We start from the raw sequence: 18,575 nt of genomic DNA, 5'->3' as shown, positions 1-18,575 counted from the left end.
TTTAGTTATGTTTATGTAATAGATCACATTTATTGTTTTCCATATGTTGAACTAACCTTGCATCCAGGGACAAAGCCTACTTGATCATGGTGGATAAGCTTTTTGATGTTCTGCTGGATTCAGTTTGCCAGTATTTTGCTGAGATTGAGGTTTTTGCATTGATGTTCATGAAAAATATCAGCCTGAAGTTTCCTACTTTTGTTCTGTCTCTGCTGGTTTTGATATCAGGATGATGCTGGCTTCAGAGAGTGTGTTAGGGAGCAGCCCCTTCTCCCAAGTTTTTAGAAGAGTTTCAGCAGGAATGGAACCAGCTGTTCTTTGTACATCTGTTAGAATTCAGCTGTGAATTTTTCTTGTCCTGTGCTACTTTTTGGTTGGAAAGATATTACTCAATTTCAAAGCTCATTATTTGTCTGTTCAAGGTTTGAATTTATTCCTGGTTCAGTCAGGGGAGGGTGTATGTGTCCAGGAATTTATCCATTTCCTGTAGCTTTTCCAGTTTATGTGCATAGAGGCATACATAATATTCTCTAATTGTTGGTTGTATTTCTGTGGTGTCAGTGGAAATATCCCCCTTGTCATTTCCTATTGTGTTTATCTGTATCTTCTCTCTTCTTTACTTTGGTAGCCTAGCTCATGCTCTATCTATTTTATCAATTATTTTTTTAAAAAACAACTCCTGGATTTGTTGATCTTTTGAATGGTTTTTCATGTCTCAGATTTCTTCAGTTCAGTTCTGATGTTGGCTATTTCTTGTCTTCTGCTAGCTTTGGGATTTGCTCTTCGTTCTCTAGTCATTTTACTTGTGATGTTAGGTTGTTAACTTGAGATCTTTCTAACTTTTTGATGTTGGAATGTTGTGTTATAAATTCTCATCGTAGCACTGCCTTAGCTGTGTCTTAGAGATTCTGCTATGCTGTATCTTTGTTCTCATTAGTTTTCAAGAACTTCTTGACTCTGCCTTAATTTTATTATTTGCCCAAAAGTCATTCAGGAGCAGATTATTAAATTTCCTAGTAATTGTATGCTTTTGAGTGGTTCCTTAGTCTTGATTTTTAGTTTGATTGCGTTGTGGCCCAAAAGATTGTTACAATTTCAATTCTTTGGCATTTCCTGAGGAGTGCCTTTCTTCAAATTATGTGATTGGTTTGTATGTGCCATGCAGCTTTGAGAAGCATATGTATTTTGTTGGTTTTGGGTGTATGGTTCTGTAGATATCTATCAGCTCTATGTGATCCAGTGCTGAGTTCAAGTCCTGAATATCTTTGTTCATTTTTTCTCAATGATCTCATATTGTCAGGGGGTGTTAAAGCCCCCACTGTTACTGTGTGGGAGTCTAAGTCTCTCTGAAGGTCTCTAAGAACTTGCTTTATGAATCTCGGTGCTTCTGAGTTAGGTGCATATATATTTATGATAGTTTCATATTCTTACTGAATTGAATTTTTTACTATTATGTAATGCCCTTCTTTTTTTTTTTTTTTTTTTTTTTTAATCTTTGTTGTTTTAAATTTTGTTTTGTCAGTAACCAGGATTGCAATCCTTGCTTTTTTTCTGTTATTTGCTTGGTAGATTTTCCTCCATCCCTTTGTTTTTAACCTATGTGCGTTGTTGCACGTGAGATGGGTTTTTTGAAGACAGCATACCAATGGGTCTTGGTTCTTTATCCATCTCACCATTCTGTGTCTTTCAATTGGGGCATTTAGCCCATTTCCATGTAAGGTTAGTATTGAAATGTATGGTTTTGATCCTGCGATCATGATGGTAGCTGTTTATTTTGCAGACTTGTTTATGTGGTTGCTTTATAGTGTACTGGTCTGGGTATTTTAGTGTGTTTTTGTAGTGGCTGGTAACAGTCTCTTCTCTCCATATTAAGTGTTTTTCTGAGGAGCTCTTGTAAGGCAGGTCTGGTGGTAATAAATTCCCTCAGCATTTGCTTGTCTTAAAAGGATCTTCTTATTTCTGTTTTGCTTATAAATCTTAGTTTAGCTGAATATGAAATTCTGGGTTGGAATTTCTTTTCTTTAAGAATGTTAAATATTGATCCCAAATCTCTTCTGGCTTGTAAGGTTTCTGTTGAGAGGTCCACTTTTAGTCTGATGGGCTTCCCTTTGTAGGTTTCCTGACCTTTCTCTCCAGCTGTCTTTAACATTTTTTCTTTTATTTCAACCTCAGAGAATCTGATGATTACATGTCTTAGGGATGATCTTGTTTCTTACTGGGGCTTTCTGCATTTTTTTAATTTGAATGTGGCCTCTCTAGCTAGGTTGGGAACGTTCTCATGGATAATATCCCAAAATACGTTTTCAAAGTTGCTTCCACCCTCTGCATTTCTTTCAGGGATACCAGTGAGTCATAGATTCATTCTCTTTGAATAATCTTACATTTCTTGGATGTTTTGTTTCTTCTAATTCTTTTTTTTCACTATTCTTGTCTAACTGTCTTATTTCAGAAAGCCAGTCTTCAAGCTCTGAGATTCTTTTCTCTATGTGGTGTATTCTGCTGTTAATACTTGTGATTGCATTATAAAATTATTGGACTGGAATTTTTAGTTCTATCACATCAGTTATGCTCTTTTCTGTAGTGGCTATTTTGTCTGTCAGCTCCTACACTGTTTTGTCATGATTTTTAGCTTCCTTGTATTAGGTTTCAATGTATGCATGTAGCTCAATGATCTTCATTTCTATCCATGTTCTGAATCCTATTTCTGTCATTTTAGCCATCTCAACTTGGCTCAGAACCCTTCCTGGAGAGGCAACATAGCCATTTGGAGGAAAGAAAGCACTCCAGCTTTTGGGGCATTCAGGGTTCTTGCACTGATTCTTTCTCAACTTTCTCAGTTTATGTACCTTCAATCTTTGAGGTTGCTGACTTTGGATGGGCTTTTTTTTTTCATTTATTGTATTTGATGGCCCTGAGAATTTGATTGTGGTAAAACATGGATCCAGCCAACTGGTTTTGTTTCTGGAAGATTTTAGGGGGCCAACACTCAGCTCCCAAATCTTGGACTTTGTGCTCTCCGGGAGAATTGTATTGGACACCAGCTTCATTTTCTGACTCCTGGAGGTTTGGAATCAGATGGAGAAAGTCATACATGCAGGCTGAGATTGAGATCAGTGTGAGACCTCCCATCCCCTGCTCTGGAATCAGATGGAGCAAGGCATGCATGCAGGCCAAGCTGGAGAGATGAGCTGGAGTGGGCAGAACAGTCCTCCCATGACCCTAGACCTTAAGAGCTCCCACATGCTCTCAGGCATGTATCAAACCAAGAAAGCAGGCTAGGAGGGTAACACAGCTACATGTATACAGGGAGCTATGAAATACCTGAGCTGAGCAAGTGATGCACAAGGAGACAGAAGCAGTATGACCTTTACACAGTGGCCTGACTCAAATAATTTCAGGCTCTCATTAACCAGGCGAGCTCCGCTTTCTCTCTGGGGTAGGTAAACTTGAGAGGCAAAGTGGGAGTTGGGGAAAATGGAAAAGAAAGCCTGGTAGTATTTCTTCTAACTCTGTTATAAATAAAAAGCAAAACATAAATGCCCTTTCTCAGGGCCCAAATGTTAGGTGAAAAAATGTTTGTCGTCTCAGTCATGTGATGTGGACTTGAGCAGAGCAGTACACACATGGTCATTATTCCTTTCCCTCTGCATGTTGTGTGCTTTTTCAGTTTTATAATGTACCTGATCAACTTGTCTCATCATACTAGCTGCAAACAAGGCCACTGAATGTCACACCAGGTGGCCAGCATGTCTGTGAAGGGCAGAAACTGGGGCAGCCAAACAGCTGGCAGAGGCCAGCCAGTAAGTCCCCGATGCCCACTCCATAGAGGACTCTATGCTTAAAAGACAAGATAAGCAAGTATCAGGCTGCCTCACTAGTTATGCTCCCAAATAAAAAAATAAAAGTAACCCCTCCAGGAAATGTGTGTGTACACACAAAAGTACATACACACAGCCACATGCAAAGGTGAAAGGCTGGGAAGGAACCAAAATCCAGCTCTGAACACCAGTTACTTGTGGGGAAGGGGCAGGTGAAGCCGCCTGTCAGCATTACTCACCTTTTCAACTGATGAGCTTGCATCAACTTTGGCAATTTCTCATAAAAAGGCAATTTTCACTCCTTGGGTGATCACCCAGGTCCTGCGAAACTGAGCCACCAACAACCACCTGCACCACTTCCCATGAGGTCAAATAATAGCTTCCCTCAAAGCTCAGCCCTCCCACCCACCTCCCAATCCTGTCCCATGCAGGGGGCTACCGGCCTCCTGGGGTGCAGGGGTCCAGGCCAAACCCAAGATGGTTGGTAAAACCAACATGTATCCAAGGGCCTTTCCCCAACCTGGGCCGTGTGCCCACTGCATAGATATGCCTGTGCTTGCTACCCTAGGACAGAGACTCCCTTTTCTTCAGTTGGAATGAGGGATGGGGAGATTTGATGGTGTCCTGTACAGGTTGGATGTTAATCTGATGTGGTGCTCTTGGAGAAGCTTGCCTGAGTTCGGCACTTTCTCAGCACGTGGGGTGTGCTGCCCCTTCGACCTTCAGAAGTCCCAGAAGGTAAGTGCTTCTGCAACCCCCATTTACTGCTGAACAGAAGTCAGGTGATCTGCAGCTGACCAAGCAGCTTCTAAGTGGCCAACAGGCTGGATCTGCCTCTCAGTTGCAGAGGCCCTGCCTGGCTGCTGGGGCTGCCCTGAGACTCCTGCATCCTCCTCTTCCCTCCACAACTTTCCCGGCTTCTAGCCACAGTTGTTCTCCAGGTGAGGAACACCTGTGGGTGCACCAGGGTGCAAATACTCAGACTCCAGCATGCAGAAGAGCCCCGGCTCCATACTGTTTCCATATCCAAGCCCAAGCTTGTCTAGAGCTTCAGCAAATCCAAGCCTCCCTGAATTTCTTGCAAGACCAATCTGAGCCCTACAACCCCACTACGCTGTCAGCTGCCAGTCCCAGCCCCTGCTCCCTCCTCGGCCCCCGTCTGTACATTTCTGAAGTCCTACAAGAATGTTGAGAACCTAAGCTGACTCTCACCCAAGGAGGTAAATAACCAGGGGCCTCCAGGGGTAGAGAACATACCCAGACTGGTTCTGCTGCCTGTAGGCTTGATGTCCTTCCCCTACAACACACCACGCTTACCAGGCTGGAAGAGGGGCTCCAGAAACTTGGGAAACTTGGGCCTGTAACTGGCATATGGAAAAGAGGCCTGGAAAAGCACCACTCCTGTCCATGAAGCCCCCAGATGGAACCAGGTAATTGGGAAATACATGGGCACCAAGCCTGACCGCCACTCAGACCCAGGTGGGAACTGCAGCAGTGACTTGCCCCCTCTGCCACTCTGGCTGAACCGCTACAGGAGGGAGGAGCATCTAGCCCCATGTGTGAGTGGAGACATTAGGTGTGGGCAGGTTCCAGTGGTTGCTGCAGCTGAACCTTCCCAACCAGGTCCATGCAAGGCCATCTCAGATGGGTGCACACCTGGGTTGGGCAAGGACACCCCTCAGAGTGAGAGCCAATGAGCAGGGCTGTCACAGAGGCCCCTTTTCCTGCTCCAAGAACAGGTTGGGGGGGAGTATGGGGGACCTCTCCCCTCTCCCAGCTGCTTCTAGGAGCCACTTCTTTCCAGATGAGGCACTCTCCTGCCTGCCCGTTCCCATTTGGCTGCAATACACCATTGTCAACATTCAGAGAACAAAAAGGGGCCTCACCTGTTTCCCTGACATGTCGGAGGCAGGTGGGTATGTCCAGGGGACCTGGGGTAGAACCTCTACATCGGCCCATCCCCAGGCTATGCTGGCTTCATCTTATCTGCGTGATGGGGGTGGGGTGGGAATTACCAAGAGGTCATCACGCAGGCCATGGACAACTTCTACAAGAGCCAGGTAGAAAACCACTGTCCGTGCATGCTGCCTGGCCCCAGCTTACGCACACACATCTCTTATTTGACAGCTCCCCCAAAGCAGGCTTTGAAGTCCAGGCTCCCCGAGAAACCTGGGGAGGAGACTTTGCCAGGCTAAAGGACCTATCCCCAAAGGTGCCACCCTCACCAGTCTCATCCTGACAATCTTGGGTTATTTTTGCCCTGAAGTTTTGGAGTGGGGGACAGAGACAGCAGACAGTACACATTAGCCACTTTTCCAGAGAGCATCAGCCCTCCAGACTGGGGCGGGTCAGACCTCCACTCGGGGGTTTTTCTCACTGGTTGCCAGTTGGGGGAAGCAGCATTGTGAGCACCTGCCCGTCTCCCCAGGTCCTGCTCAGAAACCCCATCTGTGCCTCTAGAGAGACTGCCCCCAGCACACAGGCCCAGTAACTGCCATCTATGGCCCCCAGGACCTAATTCCCTTCTACATAGGGTTCAGTGCATGTGAGTATATGCTGGGCTTGATTCCTGCCCACTCGTCCCTGCCAGATATCCCATGTCCACCTCAAGAGAATGAGGCCACACAAACACACCCAGGCCATCATGGTGATGGAGCGGCTGGGGTCCTGCTTGCCCACCCTTCATTGCTGGTTCAGAGCCTGACCACATTTCTATGCTGGGATGGGACTTTGGGGACATTGCCCACCAGGGTCACTGATCACTTTTAGAGTTGCAGAAACAGAGGGCCAGCTGGTCCCCTAGAAGTTTGGTACATGGGATAAGCCAAAGCTTGCCTTCAGGACCAGGTTTTCCACCACGCAGCCGCCCAAGGCCCAGGACATCCCCAAGTTCATGTGAAGCCTGTCTGCCATGTCCACAGCCCATGCCCACCCCTCCTGGAGTAACTGGAATGCTTGTTCCTGGGCGTGTGATAAACCTAGATGGCTTCAGCCTTGCAGGACAACCATGCACACATGGCAGCAGTAGCCGGAGGGCCCATAGAAAGAAGTTGGAGGTGAAGCCAGATGCTATGAGAAAGCTTTATTAGGCAAAATCGTATACTATGAAAATGTTTTGAAATGCAGCAGGAGGAGAGGTGAAGACACAAACGAACAAGTGCGTAGTGACACATGGCAGTCAGAACACAGTAAAGAATCCACACTGCTTCCCCCCTTTACCTAGAAAAGAAAAGTTCTAGGCCTCCAACTCCACCTCCTCCTCCACCTTGGCATCCTGATGCTGTTGGTACTCAGACACCAGGTCTTTTATGTTAATCTCAGCCTGAGTAAATTCCATCTCATACAACCCCTGGCCCGTATACCAATGGAGGAATGTGTTGCACCGGAACAGTGCTGTAAACTGCTCAGAGACACGCTTGAAGAGTTCCTCGATGGCCGTGTTGTTCCCAATGAAGGTGGCTGACCTGTCTAGCCCCCGGGGTGGGATGTCACAGACGGTTGTTTTGACGTTGTGGGGGAGCCAGTCAGCGAAGTCCCTGCTTTTTTTATTTCGGAGGCAGAACATGTGTTCATCCACCTCCCTCATGGTTATGCGACCCCTGAAAATGGCAGCCACCCTGAGGTAGCGGCCATGACGGTGGTTGCAAGCAGCCATCATATTCCTAGCATCGAACATCTGCTGGGTAAGCTCAGTCACAGTCAAGGCCCGGTAGGGCTGGCTGCGCCGGCTGGTCAGTGGGGCAAAACTAGACAGGAAGAAATGCAGCCGGGGAGACGGGATCATGTTCATGGCCAGCTTCCGCAGGTCAGCATTCAGCTGGCCTGGGAAGCGCAGGGACGTGGTGACCCCACTCATGGTGGCAGACACCAGGTGGTTCAGGTCACCATAGGTGGGTATGGGCAGTTTTAGGGTCCTGGAACAGATGTTGAATAACGCTTGGTTGTCTATGCAGAAGGTCTCATCTGCATTTCCTATGAGCTGGTTAACCGACAGGGTGGCGTTATACGGTTCCACCACCGTGGTGGACACCTTGGGCGAGGGCAGGACGCTGAATGTGTTTATGATCCTGTCTGGGTACTCCTCCCGGATCTTACTGAGCAGAAGGGTACCCATCCCAGACCCCATCCCCCCACCCAGGGAGTGGGTCAGCTGGAAACCCTGCAGCCAGTCACAGCTCTCAGCCTCCTTTCTGACAACTTCCATCACTGACTCCATCAGCTCCGCACCTTCTGTGTAGTGCCCCTTGGCCCAGTTGTTTCCGGCCCCACACTGACCTGTAAGACAGTACAGCCAGTCACTCGATGGCCATATAGATGGTCATCAGTGGTCACCAGAATGCAAAAGAGGCCAAGTGTCACGTGTGAGGTGAGAGCACCATTCGCCCTGGAGGTGGAGCAAATGAAACCCCCTCCCCTAGAGTTACAGGACAGTAACTTCCCCTGTTAGAAATTAAGTCAGGAGTCAAACCTGAGACAGCTAACAGATCTCGCTGCGGGTGGCTCCTGCCCATTTTCAGGGAAGGCAGTAGCCATGGCCCCAGCTCAGCTCCCTGCAGGGAGTTTACATCAGTAGCTCTTCACCTTGAGGAGACACCTGGGCCTTCCTCCCAAAGCCCTTTTAGGAGGCAAGTGGAGCGACTTGACTCAGAGGATAGGAGGGTGTTCGGGGGCCCTGGCTCCACAATTCCCACCGCTTGGGGCACTCCTAGATTTTGAGCCGCTAAAGAACCTCACCCCAGTCCTCACCCACAACTCACCAAAGATGAAGTTGTCTGGCCTGAAGATCTGCGCGAAGGGCCCAGAGCGCACAGAGTCCATGGTGCCCGGCTCCAGATCCACCAGTACAGCGCGGGGCACGTACCTGCCATCTGAGAGGGGCAGGAGGGCATGAGCAAGGGGAGGGCTGCGTTCCCAGGAGGGTGGTGGGGGAAGGTCGGGGGTCTCACCGCAGGCCTCGTTGTAGTACACGTTGATGCGCTCCAGCTGCCCCTGGTGGTACCCTTGATAGGTGCCAGTGGAGTCGATGGCATGTTCATCAGAGATTGTCTCCCAGAACTGCGAGATGGGAGGGACCAGACACGCCAGGGCTGAGCCACGGGGATGCCCCAGCTCCTCTCCCACCCCCACCCTCACCCGCACCCCCATCCCTAGGCCGCCGTGTCCCTGGGGTCCACCCCGGCCGACTCGCCAGCCGCCCAGTCGTCCCACTGCGCCCCCGGCAGGGAGCCCAGGGGCTGCAGTGCAGGGGCCCCGACCCCGCCACTGCCAACATCTTCCCTGGCCACCCACAGGCCTGAGCTGGGCCCTCAGAGACCCAGCTGCCAACCTTGACGCCGATCCGGTTCCCACACTGTCCAGCCTGCATGAACACGATCTCCTTCATGGCTAAGGCGGGATCAGGGCAGCAGGAGAAACGCGAGGAAGAGGAGCAAACAGGCAGTGACCCAGCCTGCCCTCCGCCGATGCTGAAATAGCCCCGCACCAACCTCCCTCAGCCTCGGATTCAGCTCCCAGAATAAACAACAGCTTTACTTCCACACAGGTGTATCCACCTGTGAATCCCTCTGTTGGAGAGCTCAGGTCCTTTCCACATTGGGGAAAGCTGGTCAGCTGGAGAACTTCCTCCCACGTCTTTACTAAGACTAAATCCCTAGCTGAACTGAAACTGAATTTTCCTCCCATATGGGAGGGGAGGACTCTAGCTTCCATACTCACAGAGTGCCTTGCACCTGCCCTAGATTGATGACATATTTTTGTAATTGATGAGTGCTTTCCTCTGTTAGGAGATCTGTGGTCAGGAAATGCCTTCCATATGTTAACTCGACAGGACTTCGTTATAAGTTTTACTTTGGAGCAGTTCAAACTCTCAGTAAGCTATGGGTGTTAGAGACAGTCAGGCCTCTGATTTAGCTAGAGTCTTCTTCAGAGTAGGACTAGCCCTTTCACCTTTCCAGAGGACCGCGGTCTCCACACAGAGTGAAGGTAATATTGGATTCTTCAAGCTGAGGATAGGTGTTGCGATATGCCTGCTGTGAAAGATGGGCCATTGTCACTTTGCAGGTGTTTAGATGACCCAAAACTCAGGAGTTATTTCTTCTGGTAAACATTTTTTCAGATCTAACCAGTGAAGGTATCAGTGAGCATTAGGAAATATTTGAATCTCCTGCAGAAAGGCATCTGAGTACATTAGAGTTGCCAGTTCTCACCTGGATGTTGGACAGGTTTAACTGGAGAAGGGGAGAATTGCTGACTGTTTGGATCATGTCAGGCACAGAGCATGCAGGTGTCAGCTGATTGATTCTGTGTGGATTGTTTTCCTTGGAGTGGGAGTCTTGTCTTGGTGTCCTTTCAAGGTGTTGCTGAAAGATGTTGCTAGAAAAGAGGGTCCTAAATCAGACCACAAAGTAGGATTCTTAGATCTTGTGCAGGAAAAAATTTGAGGTGAGTCTGTACAATGAAAGAAGCAAGTTTATTAGAAATGACTTCATTACAGAGTTGGACACTCTCAGAAAACAAGAGCAGGAATGTACCGTCTTTTGTTAGTGTCTCTACTTGTAAGTAACTATAAAGAGAAAGAGTTATAATTAAACTTGGAAGGTGCAGGTGTACTCACTAAAGTCAGGGGCTATTTGTTTTAACAATACCCATTAACCCATTGACCTAAGCTAGCTCATTAATATTAATCCTTACCAAAAACCTGCTGTACTCCTAGGACATTTATACACTTTTCAGATCTGGTAGAAGGTGTCTTGTATGGCCACAAATACTCTGCAATTGTAATTTGTGGCCAGCTAAAAAATGTGGCTATTTTCAGACCATAAGTATTAACCTTCTAGATGCCTTGTGAGTACCTATGTATTTATTTATTATTATTTTGAGACAGAGTCTTGCTCTGTTGCCCAGGCTGGAGTGCAGTGCACCACCTTGGCTCATTGAAACCTCCACCTCCTGTGTTCAAGCAGTTCTCCTGCCTCAGCTTCCCAGGTAGCTGTGATTACAGGCATGAATCACCACATGCAGCCAATTTTTGTGTCTTTAGTAGAGACGGGGTTTCACTCTGTTTGCTGGGCTGGTCTCAAACCCCTGACAACAAGTGATCTGCCCACCTTGGCTTCCCAAATTGCTGGGATTACAGGCATGAGCCACCACTCCCAGCCACAATGAGGTTTTTAAATAATTCAAACTGATTTCCTGCTTTTGAGCATGGAGCTGAGCAAATTCAACAGATCGTGGGCCTAATGTAGGAGAAGACTAAGGACAAATTCTAGAACACATGTGATTAAATTAATTACAATTGAAAGCAAATCAAATTTAATGAGGCTGTACCTCTTTGTTTCAAGATGTTTCCCCCCATTTTGAAATGTGGTGTTATTCAGTGGAAAAGAAAAATAGTGTTTATCTCCAGAGCAAAGAACGGGGTTCCCTGGAGGGATCGATTGACTGAGAGTTATGGCTCAGGATTAAAAATCCTTTTCTCTGCTAATAAACTAAAAATTATTTTCTAAGCTCCTATTGACTAAATGGACCCCGCTTCTTGGATAAGGACATTTCAAAGTTCACCTGAAAGGTAGTTCAAGCCACGGGTCACACATTCCTCATTATACCCTCCTCCCTTTGATTTTAATTTTAATTTCAGTTTTTAATTTATTTTTGTGAGTACATAGTTGGTGTATATATTTATGGGGGTACATGACATACTTTGATACAGGCATGCAGTAATACATAATAAAAAATGGGGTGTCCAACCCCTGAAGCATTTATAGCTTGTGTTATCAACAATCCAATTATACCCTTTTAGGTTTTTGTTTGTTTGTTTGTTTTCTTTGAAACGGAGTCTCACTCTGTTGCCCAGGCTGGAGTGCAGTGGCCGGATCTCAGGTCACTGCAAGCTCTGCCTCCCGGGTTTACGCCATTCTCCTGTCTCAGCCTCCCGAGTAGCTGGGACTACAGGCACCCTCCACCTTGCCTGGCTAGTTTTTTGTATTTTTTAGTAGAGACGGGGTTTCACCGGGTTAGTCAGGATGGTCTCAATCTCCTGACCTCGTGATCTGCCCATCTCGGCCTCCCAAAGTGCTGGGATTACAGGCTTGAGCCACCGTGCCCAGCCTCTTTTAGGTTTTTAAAATGTAAGTTAAATTATTTTTTACTATAATCACTCTGTTGTCCTATCAAATAATGTCTTATTCATTCTTTCTGACCATTTTATTTTACCCATTTAGCATCCCCACTATCCCCCTGTTCCCTCACTGCCCTTTCCAGCCTCTGGTGACCATCCTTATACTCTCTATCTCTATGACACCAATTGTTTTGAATTTTAGCACCCATGAATAAGTGAGAACATGTGACATTTGTCTTTCTGTGCCTGACTTATTTCACTTAACATAAAGACTTTCAGTTTCATTTATGTTATTGCAAGTGGCAGACTCTCATTCTTTCTTATAGCTGAATAGTACTACATTGTGTATATGTACCACATTTTCTCTATCAACAGTCATCTGTTGATGGACATTTAGGTTCCTTCCAAATCTTGGCTGTTATAAACCCTGCTGTAGCAAGCATGAGAGTGCCAATATGTCTTTGATTTACAATATGTCTTTGAATTTATTTCCTTTAGGAATATACTGAACAGTGGGATTGCTGGACCATATAGTGGCTCTATTTTTAGTTAAATCAGGAACATCCAAACTGTCCTTAATTGTGCTCCCAACAGCAGTGTACAAGGGTTCCCTTCACTCCACATACTCAACAGCATTTGTTTTTGACTGACTTCTGGATAAAAGCCACCTTAACTGGAGTGAAATGATATCTCATTTTGGGTTTGATTTGCATTTCTATAATGATCAGTGATGTGGAGCACCTTTTCATTTGCCTGTTTAACATTTGTATGTCTTCTTTCATAAATGTCTATTTAAATTTTTTGTCCACTCTTTAATTGGATTATTACATTTTCTCTACAGAATTTTTGAACTCAATATATTGTAGTGTATTAGTCTGTTTCTGCACTGCTATAAAAATTACCTGAGACTGGGTTATCTATTTACTGAGATGAAGTCTTGATCTGTTGCCCAGGCTGAAGTGCAATGGGGCAATCTTGGCTCACTGCAACCTCCGCTTCCTGGTTCAAGCAATTCTCTGCCTCAGCCTCCTGAGTAGCTGGGATTACAGGCACCTGCCACCATGCCTGGCTAATTTTTGTATTTTTAGTAGAGATGGGGTTTCGCCATCTTGGTCAGGCTGGTCTTGAACTCCTGACCTTGTGATCCACCTGCCTCGGCTCCCCAAAGTGGTGAGATTACAGGCATGCATCACCGCACCTGGCAAGACTGGGTAATTTATAAAGGAAATGGATTTAATTGACTCACAGTTCCACATGGCTGGGGAGGCCTCAGGAAACTTACAATCATGGCAGATGGGGAAGCAGGCACATGTTCCATGACAGCAGGTGAGAGAGCATGTATGTGAAGCAAAGGGAGAAGAGCCCCTTATAAAACCATCTGATTTCATGAGAACTCACTCACTATCAGAAGAACAGCATGGGGGAAACTACCCCCATGATCCAATCACCTTCTACCAGGTCTCTCCCTCAAAACCTGGGGATTACAATTCAATATGAGATTTGGGTGGGGACACAAAGCTTACCATATCATGTAGCTATTAATTGCTTTTCAAATGAATAATTTACAAATATTTTCTCCCGTCCTGTGGATTTTCTCTTTACGTTGTTTATTGTTCCCTTCACTTTAAAAAGGCTTTCTGACTTGCTGTAATCCCAGTTGTCCATGTTTTTTTTAGTTGTCTGTGCTTATGGGGCATTATTTAAGAAATTTTTGCCCAAACTAATGCCCTAAAGAGTTTCCCCAATGTTTTCTTGTAAAAGTTTGATAATTTGAGGTGTTAGGTTTAAGTCTTTAATTCATTTTAATTTCATTTTTGTATGTGGCAAGAAATAGGGTTCTAGTTTTATTCTTCTGCCTATGGCTTGCCAGTTTTCCCAGCCCATTTATTACAAAAACTGTCTTAATTTTTATTGTATGTTCTTGGCACTTTTGTTGAAAATAAGTTTAGTTTAGCTGTATGAGTTTGTTTCTAAAGTCTCTATTTTGTTCCATTTGTCATTATGTCTGTTTTTAATGCTAGTGTCATGCTGTTTTACTTAGTGTAACTTAGTAGTATAATTTAAAACCAGGAAATGGAATTCCTCCAGTTTTGTTTTGCTATTAGGGTGTTTCTTCCATCTAAATTTTTTTTTCTATTTCTGTGAGGAATGTCTTTTGTGTGTGTGTGTGTGATGGAGTCTCACTCTGTCACCTAGACTGGAGTGCAGTGATGCGATCTTGGCTCACTGCAACATCCACCTCCTGGGTTCAAGCAATTCTCTGCCTCAGCCTCCTGAGTAGCTGGGATTACAGGCACCCGCCACCAAGCCTGGCTAACTTTTTTTTGTATTTTTAGTAGAGATGGGGTTTCACCAGGTTGGCCAGGCTGGTCTTGAACTCTTGACCTCATGATCCACCGACCTCGGCCTCCCAAAGTTTTAGGATTACAGGCATGAGCCACCGCCACTGGCCTGTTATTTTGATAGAGATGGCATGAAATGTACAGATTGCTTTGGATTGTATGAACATTTTAAAAAATACTGATTCTTCCAATCTGTGAGCATAAAAACATCTTTCCAATTTTTGGGTCCTCTTTCATTTCTTTTATCAGTGTTTTACAGTTTTAATTATTGAGAACTTTTATTTCTTTGGTAAATTTCCACACGTTTTGTTTTATTTGTGGCTACTGCAAATAGTATTACATTTTTTAATTCTTTTTCAATTTGTTGACTGTTGGCATATAGAAATCCTACTGATTTATGTGTGTTGATTTTGTATTCTGCAAATTTACTCAAGTTATTACTTATGATAGTTTTTTGGTGAATATATTAGGTCATCCTCACATTGCTATAAAAATAATTGGTGACTGGTTAATTTATAAAGGAAATTGGTTTAACTGGCTCATGGTTGTACAGGCTGTACAGAAAACATAGCACTGGTGATTGCTTCTGATGAAGCCTCTGACAACTGACAATCAAGGTGGAAAATAAATCCAGTGCTTGCACATCCCATGGTAAGTGTGAGGGCAGGGGCGCAGTGCTACACACTTGTCAATAACCAGCTCTCATGAAAACTTACTATTGTGAAAATGGCAACAAAGGAAATGATGTCAAACTGTTCATGGAAATCCTGCCCTTATGATTCAATCACCTCCCCACTAGGCCCACTTCCAACATTGAGGATTACATTTCAATATAAGATTTTGGTGGGAACACACACCCAAACCATATCATTTTGCCCCTGGTCATTCCAAATCTTATATCCTTCTCATATTTCAAAATAAAATCATGACTTCCCAATAATCCCCAAAATCTTAACTCATTTCAGCCTTAACTCAAAAGTCAAAAGTCTCATCTAAAACAAAGCTAGTTTCTTCCTCCTATAAGCCTGTAAAATAAAAGACAAGTTAGGTACTTCCAAGATACAAATGGGGCAGAGGCATTGGGTAAATACTCCTATTCTCAAAGGAAGAAATCAGCGAAAAGAAAGGGGCCACAGGACCCATGAAAATCTGAAACCCAGAAGGGCAGTTATTGAATTGTAAGGCTCCAAAATAATTATTTTTGACTCTGTGTCCCATTTCCAGGGCACACTAATGCCTTGGGAAGTTCAACCTTGTGACTTTGCATGGTTCAGTCCCCACAGCTGCTCTCATGGGCTGATATTGTGTGCTTCTGGCTGGTATTGTGTGCCTCTGGCTTTTCCAGGTGCAAGGTGCAAGCTGTAGCTATATCTACCATTCTGGGCTCTGGAGGACAGTGATCCTCTCCTCACAGATCTACTAGGCCATACCCCAGTGGGGAGCCTGCATGGGGACTGTCACCCCACATTTCTTTTCTCCATTGTTTTAGTAGAGGTTCTCCATGAGGGCTCCACCCCTACAGCATGCTTCTGCCTGCACACCATGGCTTTTTCATACATCCTTTGAAATAAAGGTGGAGGCTCCCAAGTCTCAACTGTTGCATTTTGTATTCTCCCAGGCCTAACACCTCATGGAAGCTACCAAGGCTTATGGCTTGCACCCTCTGAAGCAGTGACTGGAGTTGCCCTGGGTCAATTTGACCTATACCTGAAGCTGAAGCAGTGGCCAGGATGCAGGGAGCCATGTTCCAAGGTTACCCAAGACAGCAGGTCCTGGGTCTGATCACAGAAACTATTCTCTTCTTTTAGGCCTCAGGGCCTGTGATGGAGGGCTGCCTTTTAAATTTCTAAAATGCCTTCAATTCCTCTTTCCCATTGTCTTGGCTATCAACACTTGCTTTTTTTAGGTTATACAAATATCTCTAACAGGTGGTTGCTCCACAGCCTTCCTGAGTTCCTCTTTTATATAAACTTTTTATTTTTCAGCCACATGACTAGGCTGCAAAGTTTTCAAGCTTTTACACTATGCTTCCCCTGTAAGTATAAGTTACAACTTTTTTTTTTTTTTTTTTTTTTTTGCTAGAACATGTGAGCATAGGTTGTTAGAAGCAGCCAGGCCACATCTCAAATGATTTGCTGCTTAGACATTTTTCCAACAGAAACCCTAAATCATCAATTTCAAATTCAAACTTTTATGTATCCCTAGGGCATGACAGAAATTCAGCCAACTGCTTTGCTAAGATAACATGCATGACCTTTGCTTCATTCCTAATAAGTTTCTAATTTTCATCTGAGATCTCCTCAGCTCAACCTTCTCTGTCCAGATCAATATCAGCATTTTGGTCACAGCCATTCAACCAGTCTCTAAGAAAATCTCAACTTTCCCTCATTTTTCTGTCTTCTTCTGAGTCCTACAAACTCTTCCAACCTCTGCCTGTTTACTCAATTACAAAGCTGATGCCACATTTTCAGGTATTCTTATAACAATGTTCTACTCCTTGGTGCCAATTTTCTGTATTAAGCTATTTTTGCATAACTTAAATACCTGAGACTGGGTAAGTTATGTTTTTAAAAGGAGGTTTAAGTGGTTTATGATTCTACAGGCTGTAGAGAAGACATAGCACTTGCATGCACTTTTGTGGAGGCCTCTGCAAGTGTACAGTCATGGCAGAAGTTGAAGCAGAATCTTGCACATCACAGGGAAAAAACAGGAGCAAAAAACAGAGGGGCAAGTTGTTACACACTTTTAATTAACCAGATCTTATAGGAACTCACTCACTCTCATGAGGATAGTACCAAATGGGATGGCGCTAAGCCATTTATGAGTAATCTAGCCTGATAGTTAAATCACCTTTCACCAGACCCACCTCCAACATTGAGAATTACATTTAAATATGAAATTTGGGAGGGAACACACATTCAAACCCTATCAGAGGAGTCTTTATGCTTTTTCAAATGTAAGATTGTATATTGGCCAAAAAAAGATAATTTCACTACTTTTCCAATTGAGATGCCTTTTATTGCTTTCTCTTGTCTGATTGCTCCAGATAGGATTTTCAGAATTATTTTGAATAACAGTGGTAAAAGTGGACATTCTCGTCATCTTCCAGATTTAAGAGGAAAGGCTTTTAGTTTTTCCCCACCTAGTCTGATACTAGCTGTGGGTCTGTCCTATATGACTTTTATTATGTTGAGGAATATTCATTCCATACCCAGTTTTCAAAGGGTTTTTGGTATTAAAGACATAAAATTTTATCAAATAATTTTTTAGCATAATTGAAATGATTATATGGATTTTATCCCCCCCTTTTTTTTTTTTTTTTTTTTTTTGAGATGAAGTCTGAAGTCTCCCTCTGTCACCCAGGCTGGAGTACAATGGCATGATCTCAACTCATTGCAACCTCTGCCTCCCAGGTTTGAGTGATTCTACTGCTTCAGCCTCCTGAGTAGCTGGGATTACAGGCACCCACCACCATGCCTGGTTAATTTTTGTATTTTTAGTAGAGACAGGGTTTCGCCATGTTGGCCAGACTGGTTTCAAACTCCTGACCTCAGGTGATACAACCACCTCGGCTTCCCAAAGTGCTGGGATTACAGGCATGAGCCACTGTGCCCGGCCCCTTCATTCTGTTTATGTGATATGTCACATTGATTGATTTGTATATTGAACCATCCTTGCATTCCTGGGATAAATCACACTTGGTCATTATGAATTACCTATTTATGTATTGTTTAATTAAGTTTGCTAGTTTTTTTGCAAGTTTTTGAACCAATGTTCTCAGATATGGGCCTGTAGTTTGCTTTTTTAATGTGTCTTTGTCTGATTTTGATATCAGGGTAATACTAGCCTCAAAGAATGAGTTTGGAACTGTCCTTTCCTTCTCTATTTTTCAGTCTGGTCCTACAGACTTTTTAAATTAAGGCTTTAATTTTGTTAATTGTTATTCATCTGTTCAGGTTTTAGATTTTTTCCTAGTTCAATTTTGGTAAGTTGTGTGTGTCTAAGAATTAATTTCTTCTAGGTTTTCTATTTTGTTGGCATACAATTGCTGATAGTAGTCACTAATGATCCTTTGATTTTCTGAAGCATTACTTCTAATGTCTCCTTTTTCACCTCTGATTTTACTAATTTGTATCTTCTCTGTTTTTCAGTTAGCCTGTTTAAATATTTGTCAATTGTTTTGATTTTCAAAAAAATCAACTTTTTGTTTCATTAATCTTTTGCCTTGTTGTCGTCATTTTAACTTTATTTACTTCCTCTCTAATCTTTATTATTTCTTTTTTTCTAATTTTGGGTTTG

General features: G+C 44.2%; 1 protein-coding gene and 1 pseudogene across 3 annotated transcripts; both read right to left on the bottom strand.

Annotated features, from left to right (window-relative positions):
- Window positions 1-18,575, bottom strand: part of LOC112632430 — a 70,840-nt pseudogene that overhangs the window by 25,582 nt on the left and 26,683 nt on the right.
- Window positions 7,054-12,283, bottom strand: LOC112633489 (tubulin beta-8 chain-like). Of its 3 annotated transcripts, none has more exons than XM_025400160.1 (4): window positions 12,257-12,283; window positions 8,765-8,876; window positions 8,576-8,686; window positions 7,054-8,093 (listed from the first exon to the last, which is right to left on the bottom strand). In XM_025400160.1, exons 3-4 carry the CDS (start codon window positions 8,634-8,636, stop codon window positions 7,054-7,056), a joined length of 1,101 nt encoding a protein of 366 aa, XP_025255945.1. In that variant the 5' UTR covers window positions 8,637-8,686; window positions 8,765-8,876; window positions 12,257-12,283. The 3 variants fall into 3 exon arrangements, with proteins under 3 accessions (XP_025255945.1, XP_025255943.1, XP_025255944.1); XM_025400158.1 differs by lacking the exon at window positions 12,257-12,283 and adding an exon at window positions 9,145-9,201 and having other exon boundaries at window positions 8,765-8,873; XM_025400159.1 differs by lacking the exon at window positions 12,257-12,283 and adding an exon at window positions 9,178-9,201 and having other exon boundaries at window positions 8,765-8,801.

The sequence above is a fragment of the Theropithecus gelada genome, chromosome 10, assembly GCF_003255815.1.
Source record: "Theropithecus gelada isolate Dixy chromosome 10, Tgel_1.0, whole genome shotgun sequence".
Taxonomy (NCBI): Eukaryota; Metazoa; Chordata; class Mammalia; order Primates; family Cercopithecidae; genus Theropithecus; species Theropithecus gelada.
This window is presented reverse-complemented; position numbering and strand designations above follow the sequence as displayed.

Bases quoted from the DNA above. Each gene is read 5' to 3' on its own strand.
- LOC112633489 (XM_025400158.1), bottom strand. From the start codon at position 9,201: ATGAAGGAGATCGTGTTCATGCAGGCTGGACAGTGTGGGAACCGGATC. The intron at 8,874-9,144 runs GTTGGCAGCTGG...CCCATCTCGCAG, and splicing joins GGAACCGGATCGGCGTCAAG to TTCTGGGAGACAATCTCTGA. The intron at 8,094-8,575 runs GTGAGTTGTGGG...ACTGTCTTACAG, and splicing joins GCCAGACAACTTCATCTTTG to GTCAGTGTGGGGCCGGAAAC.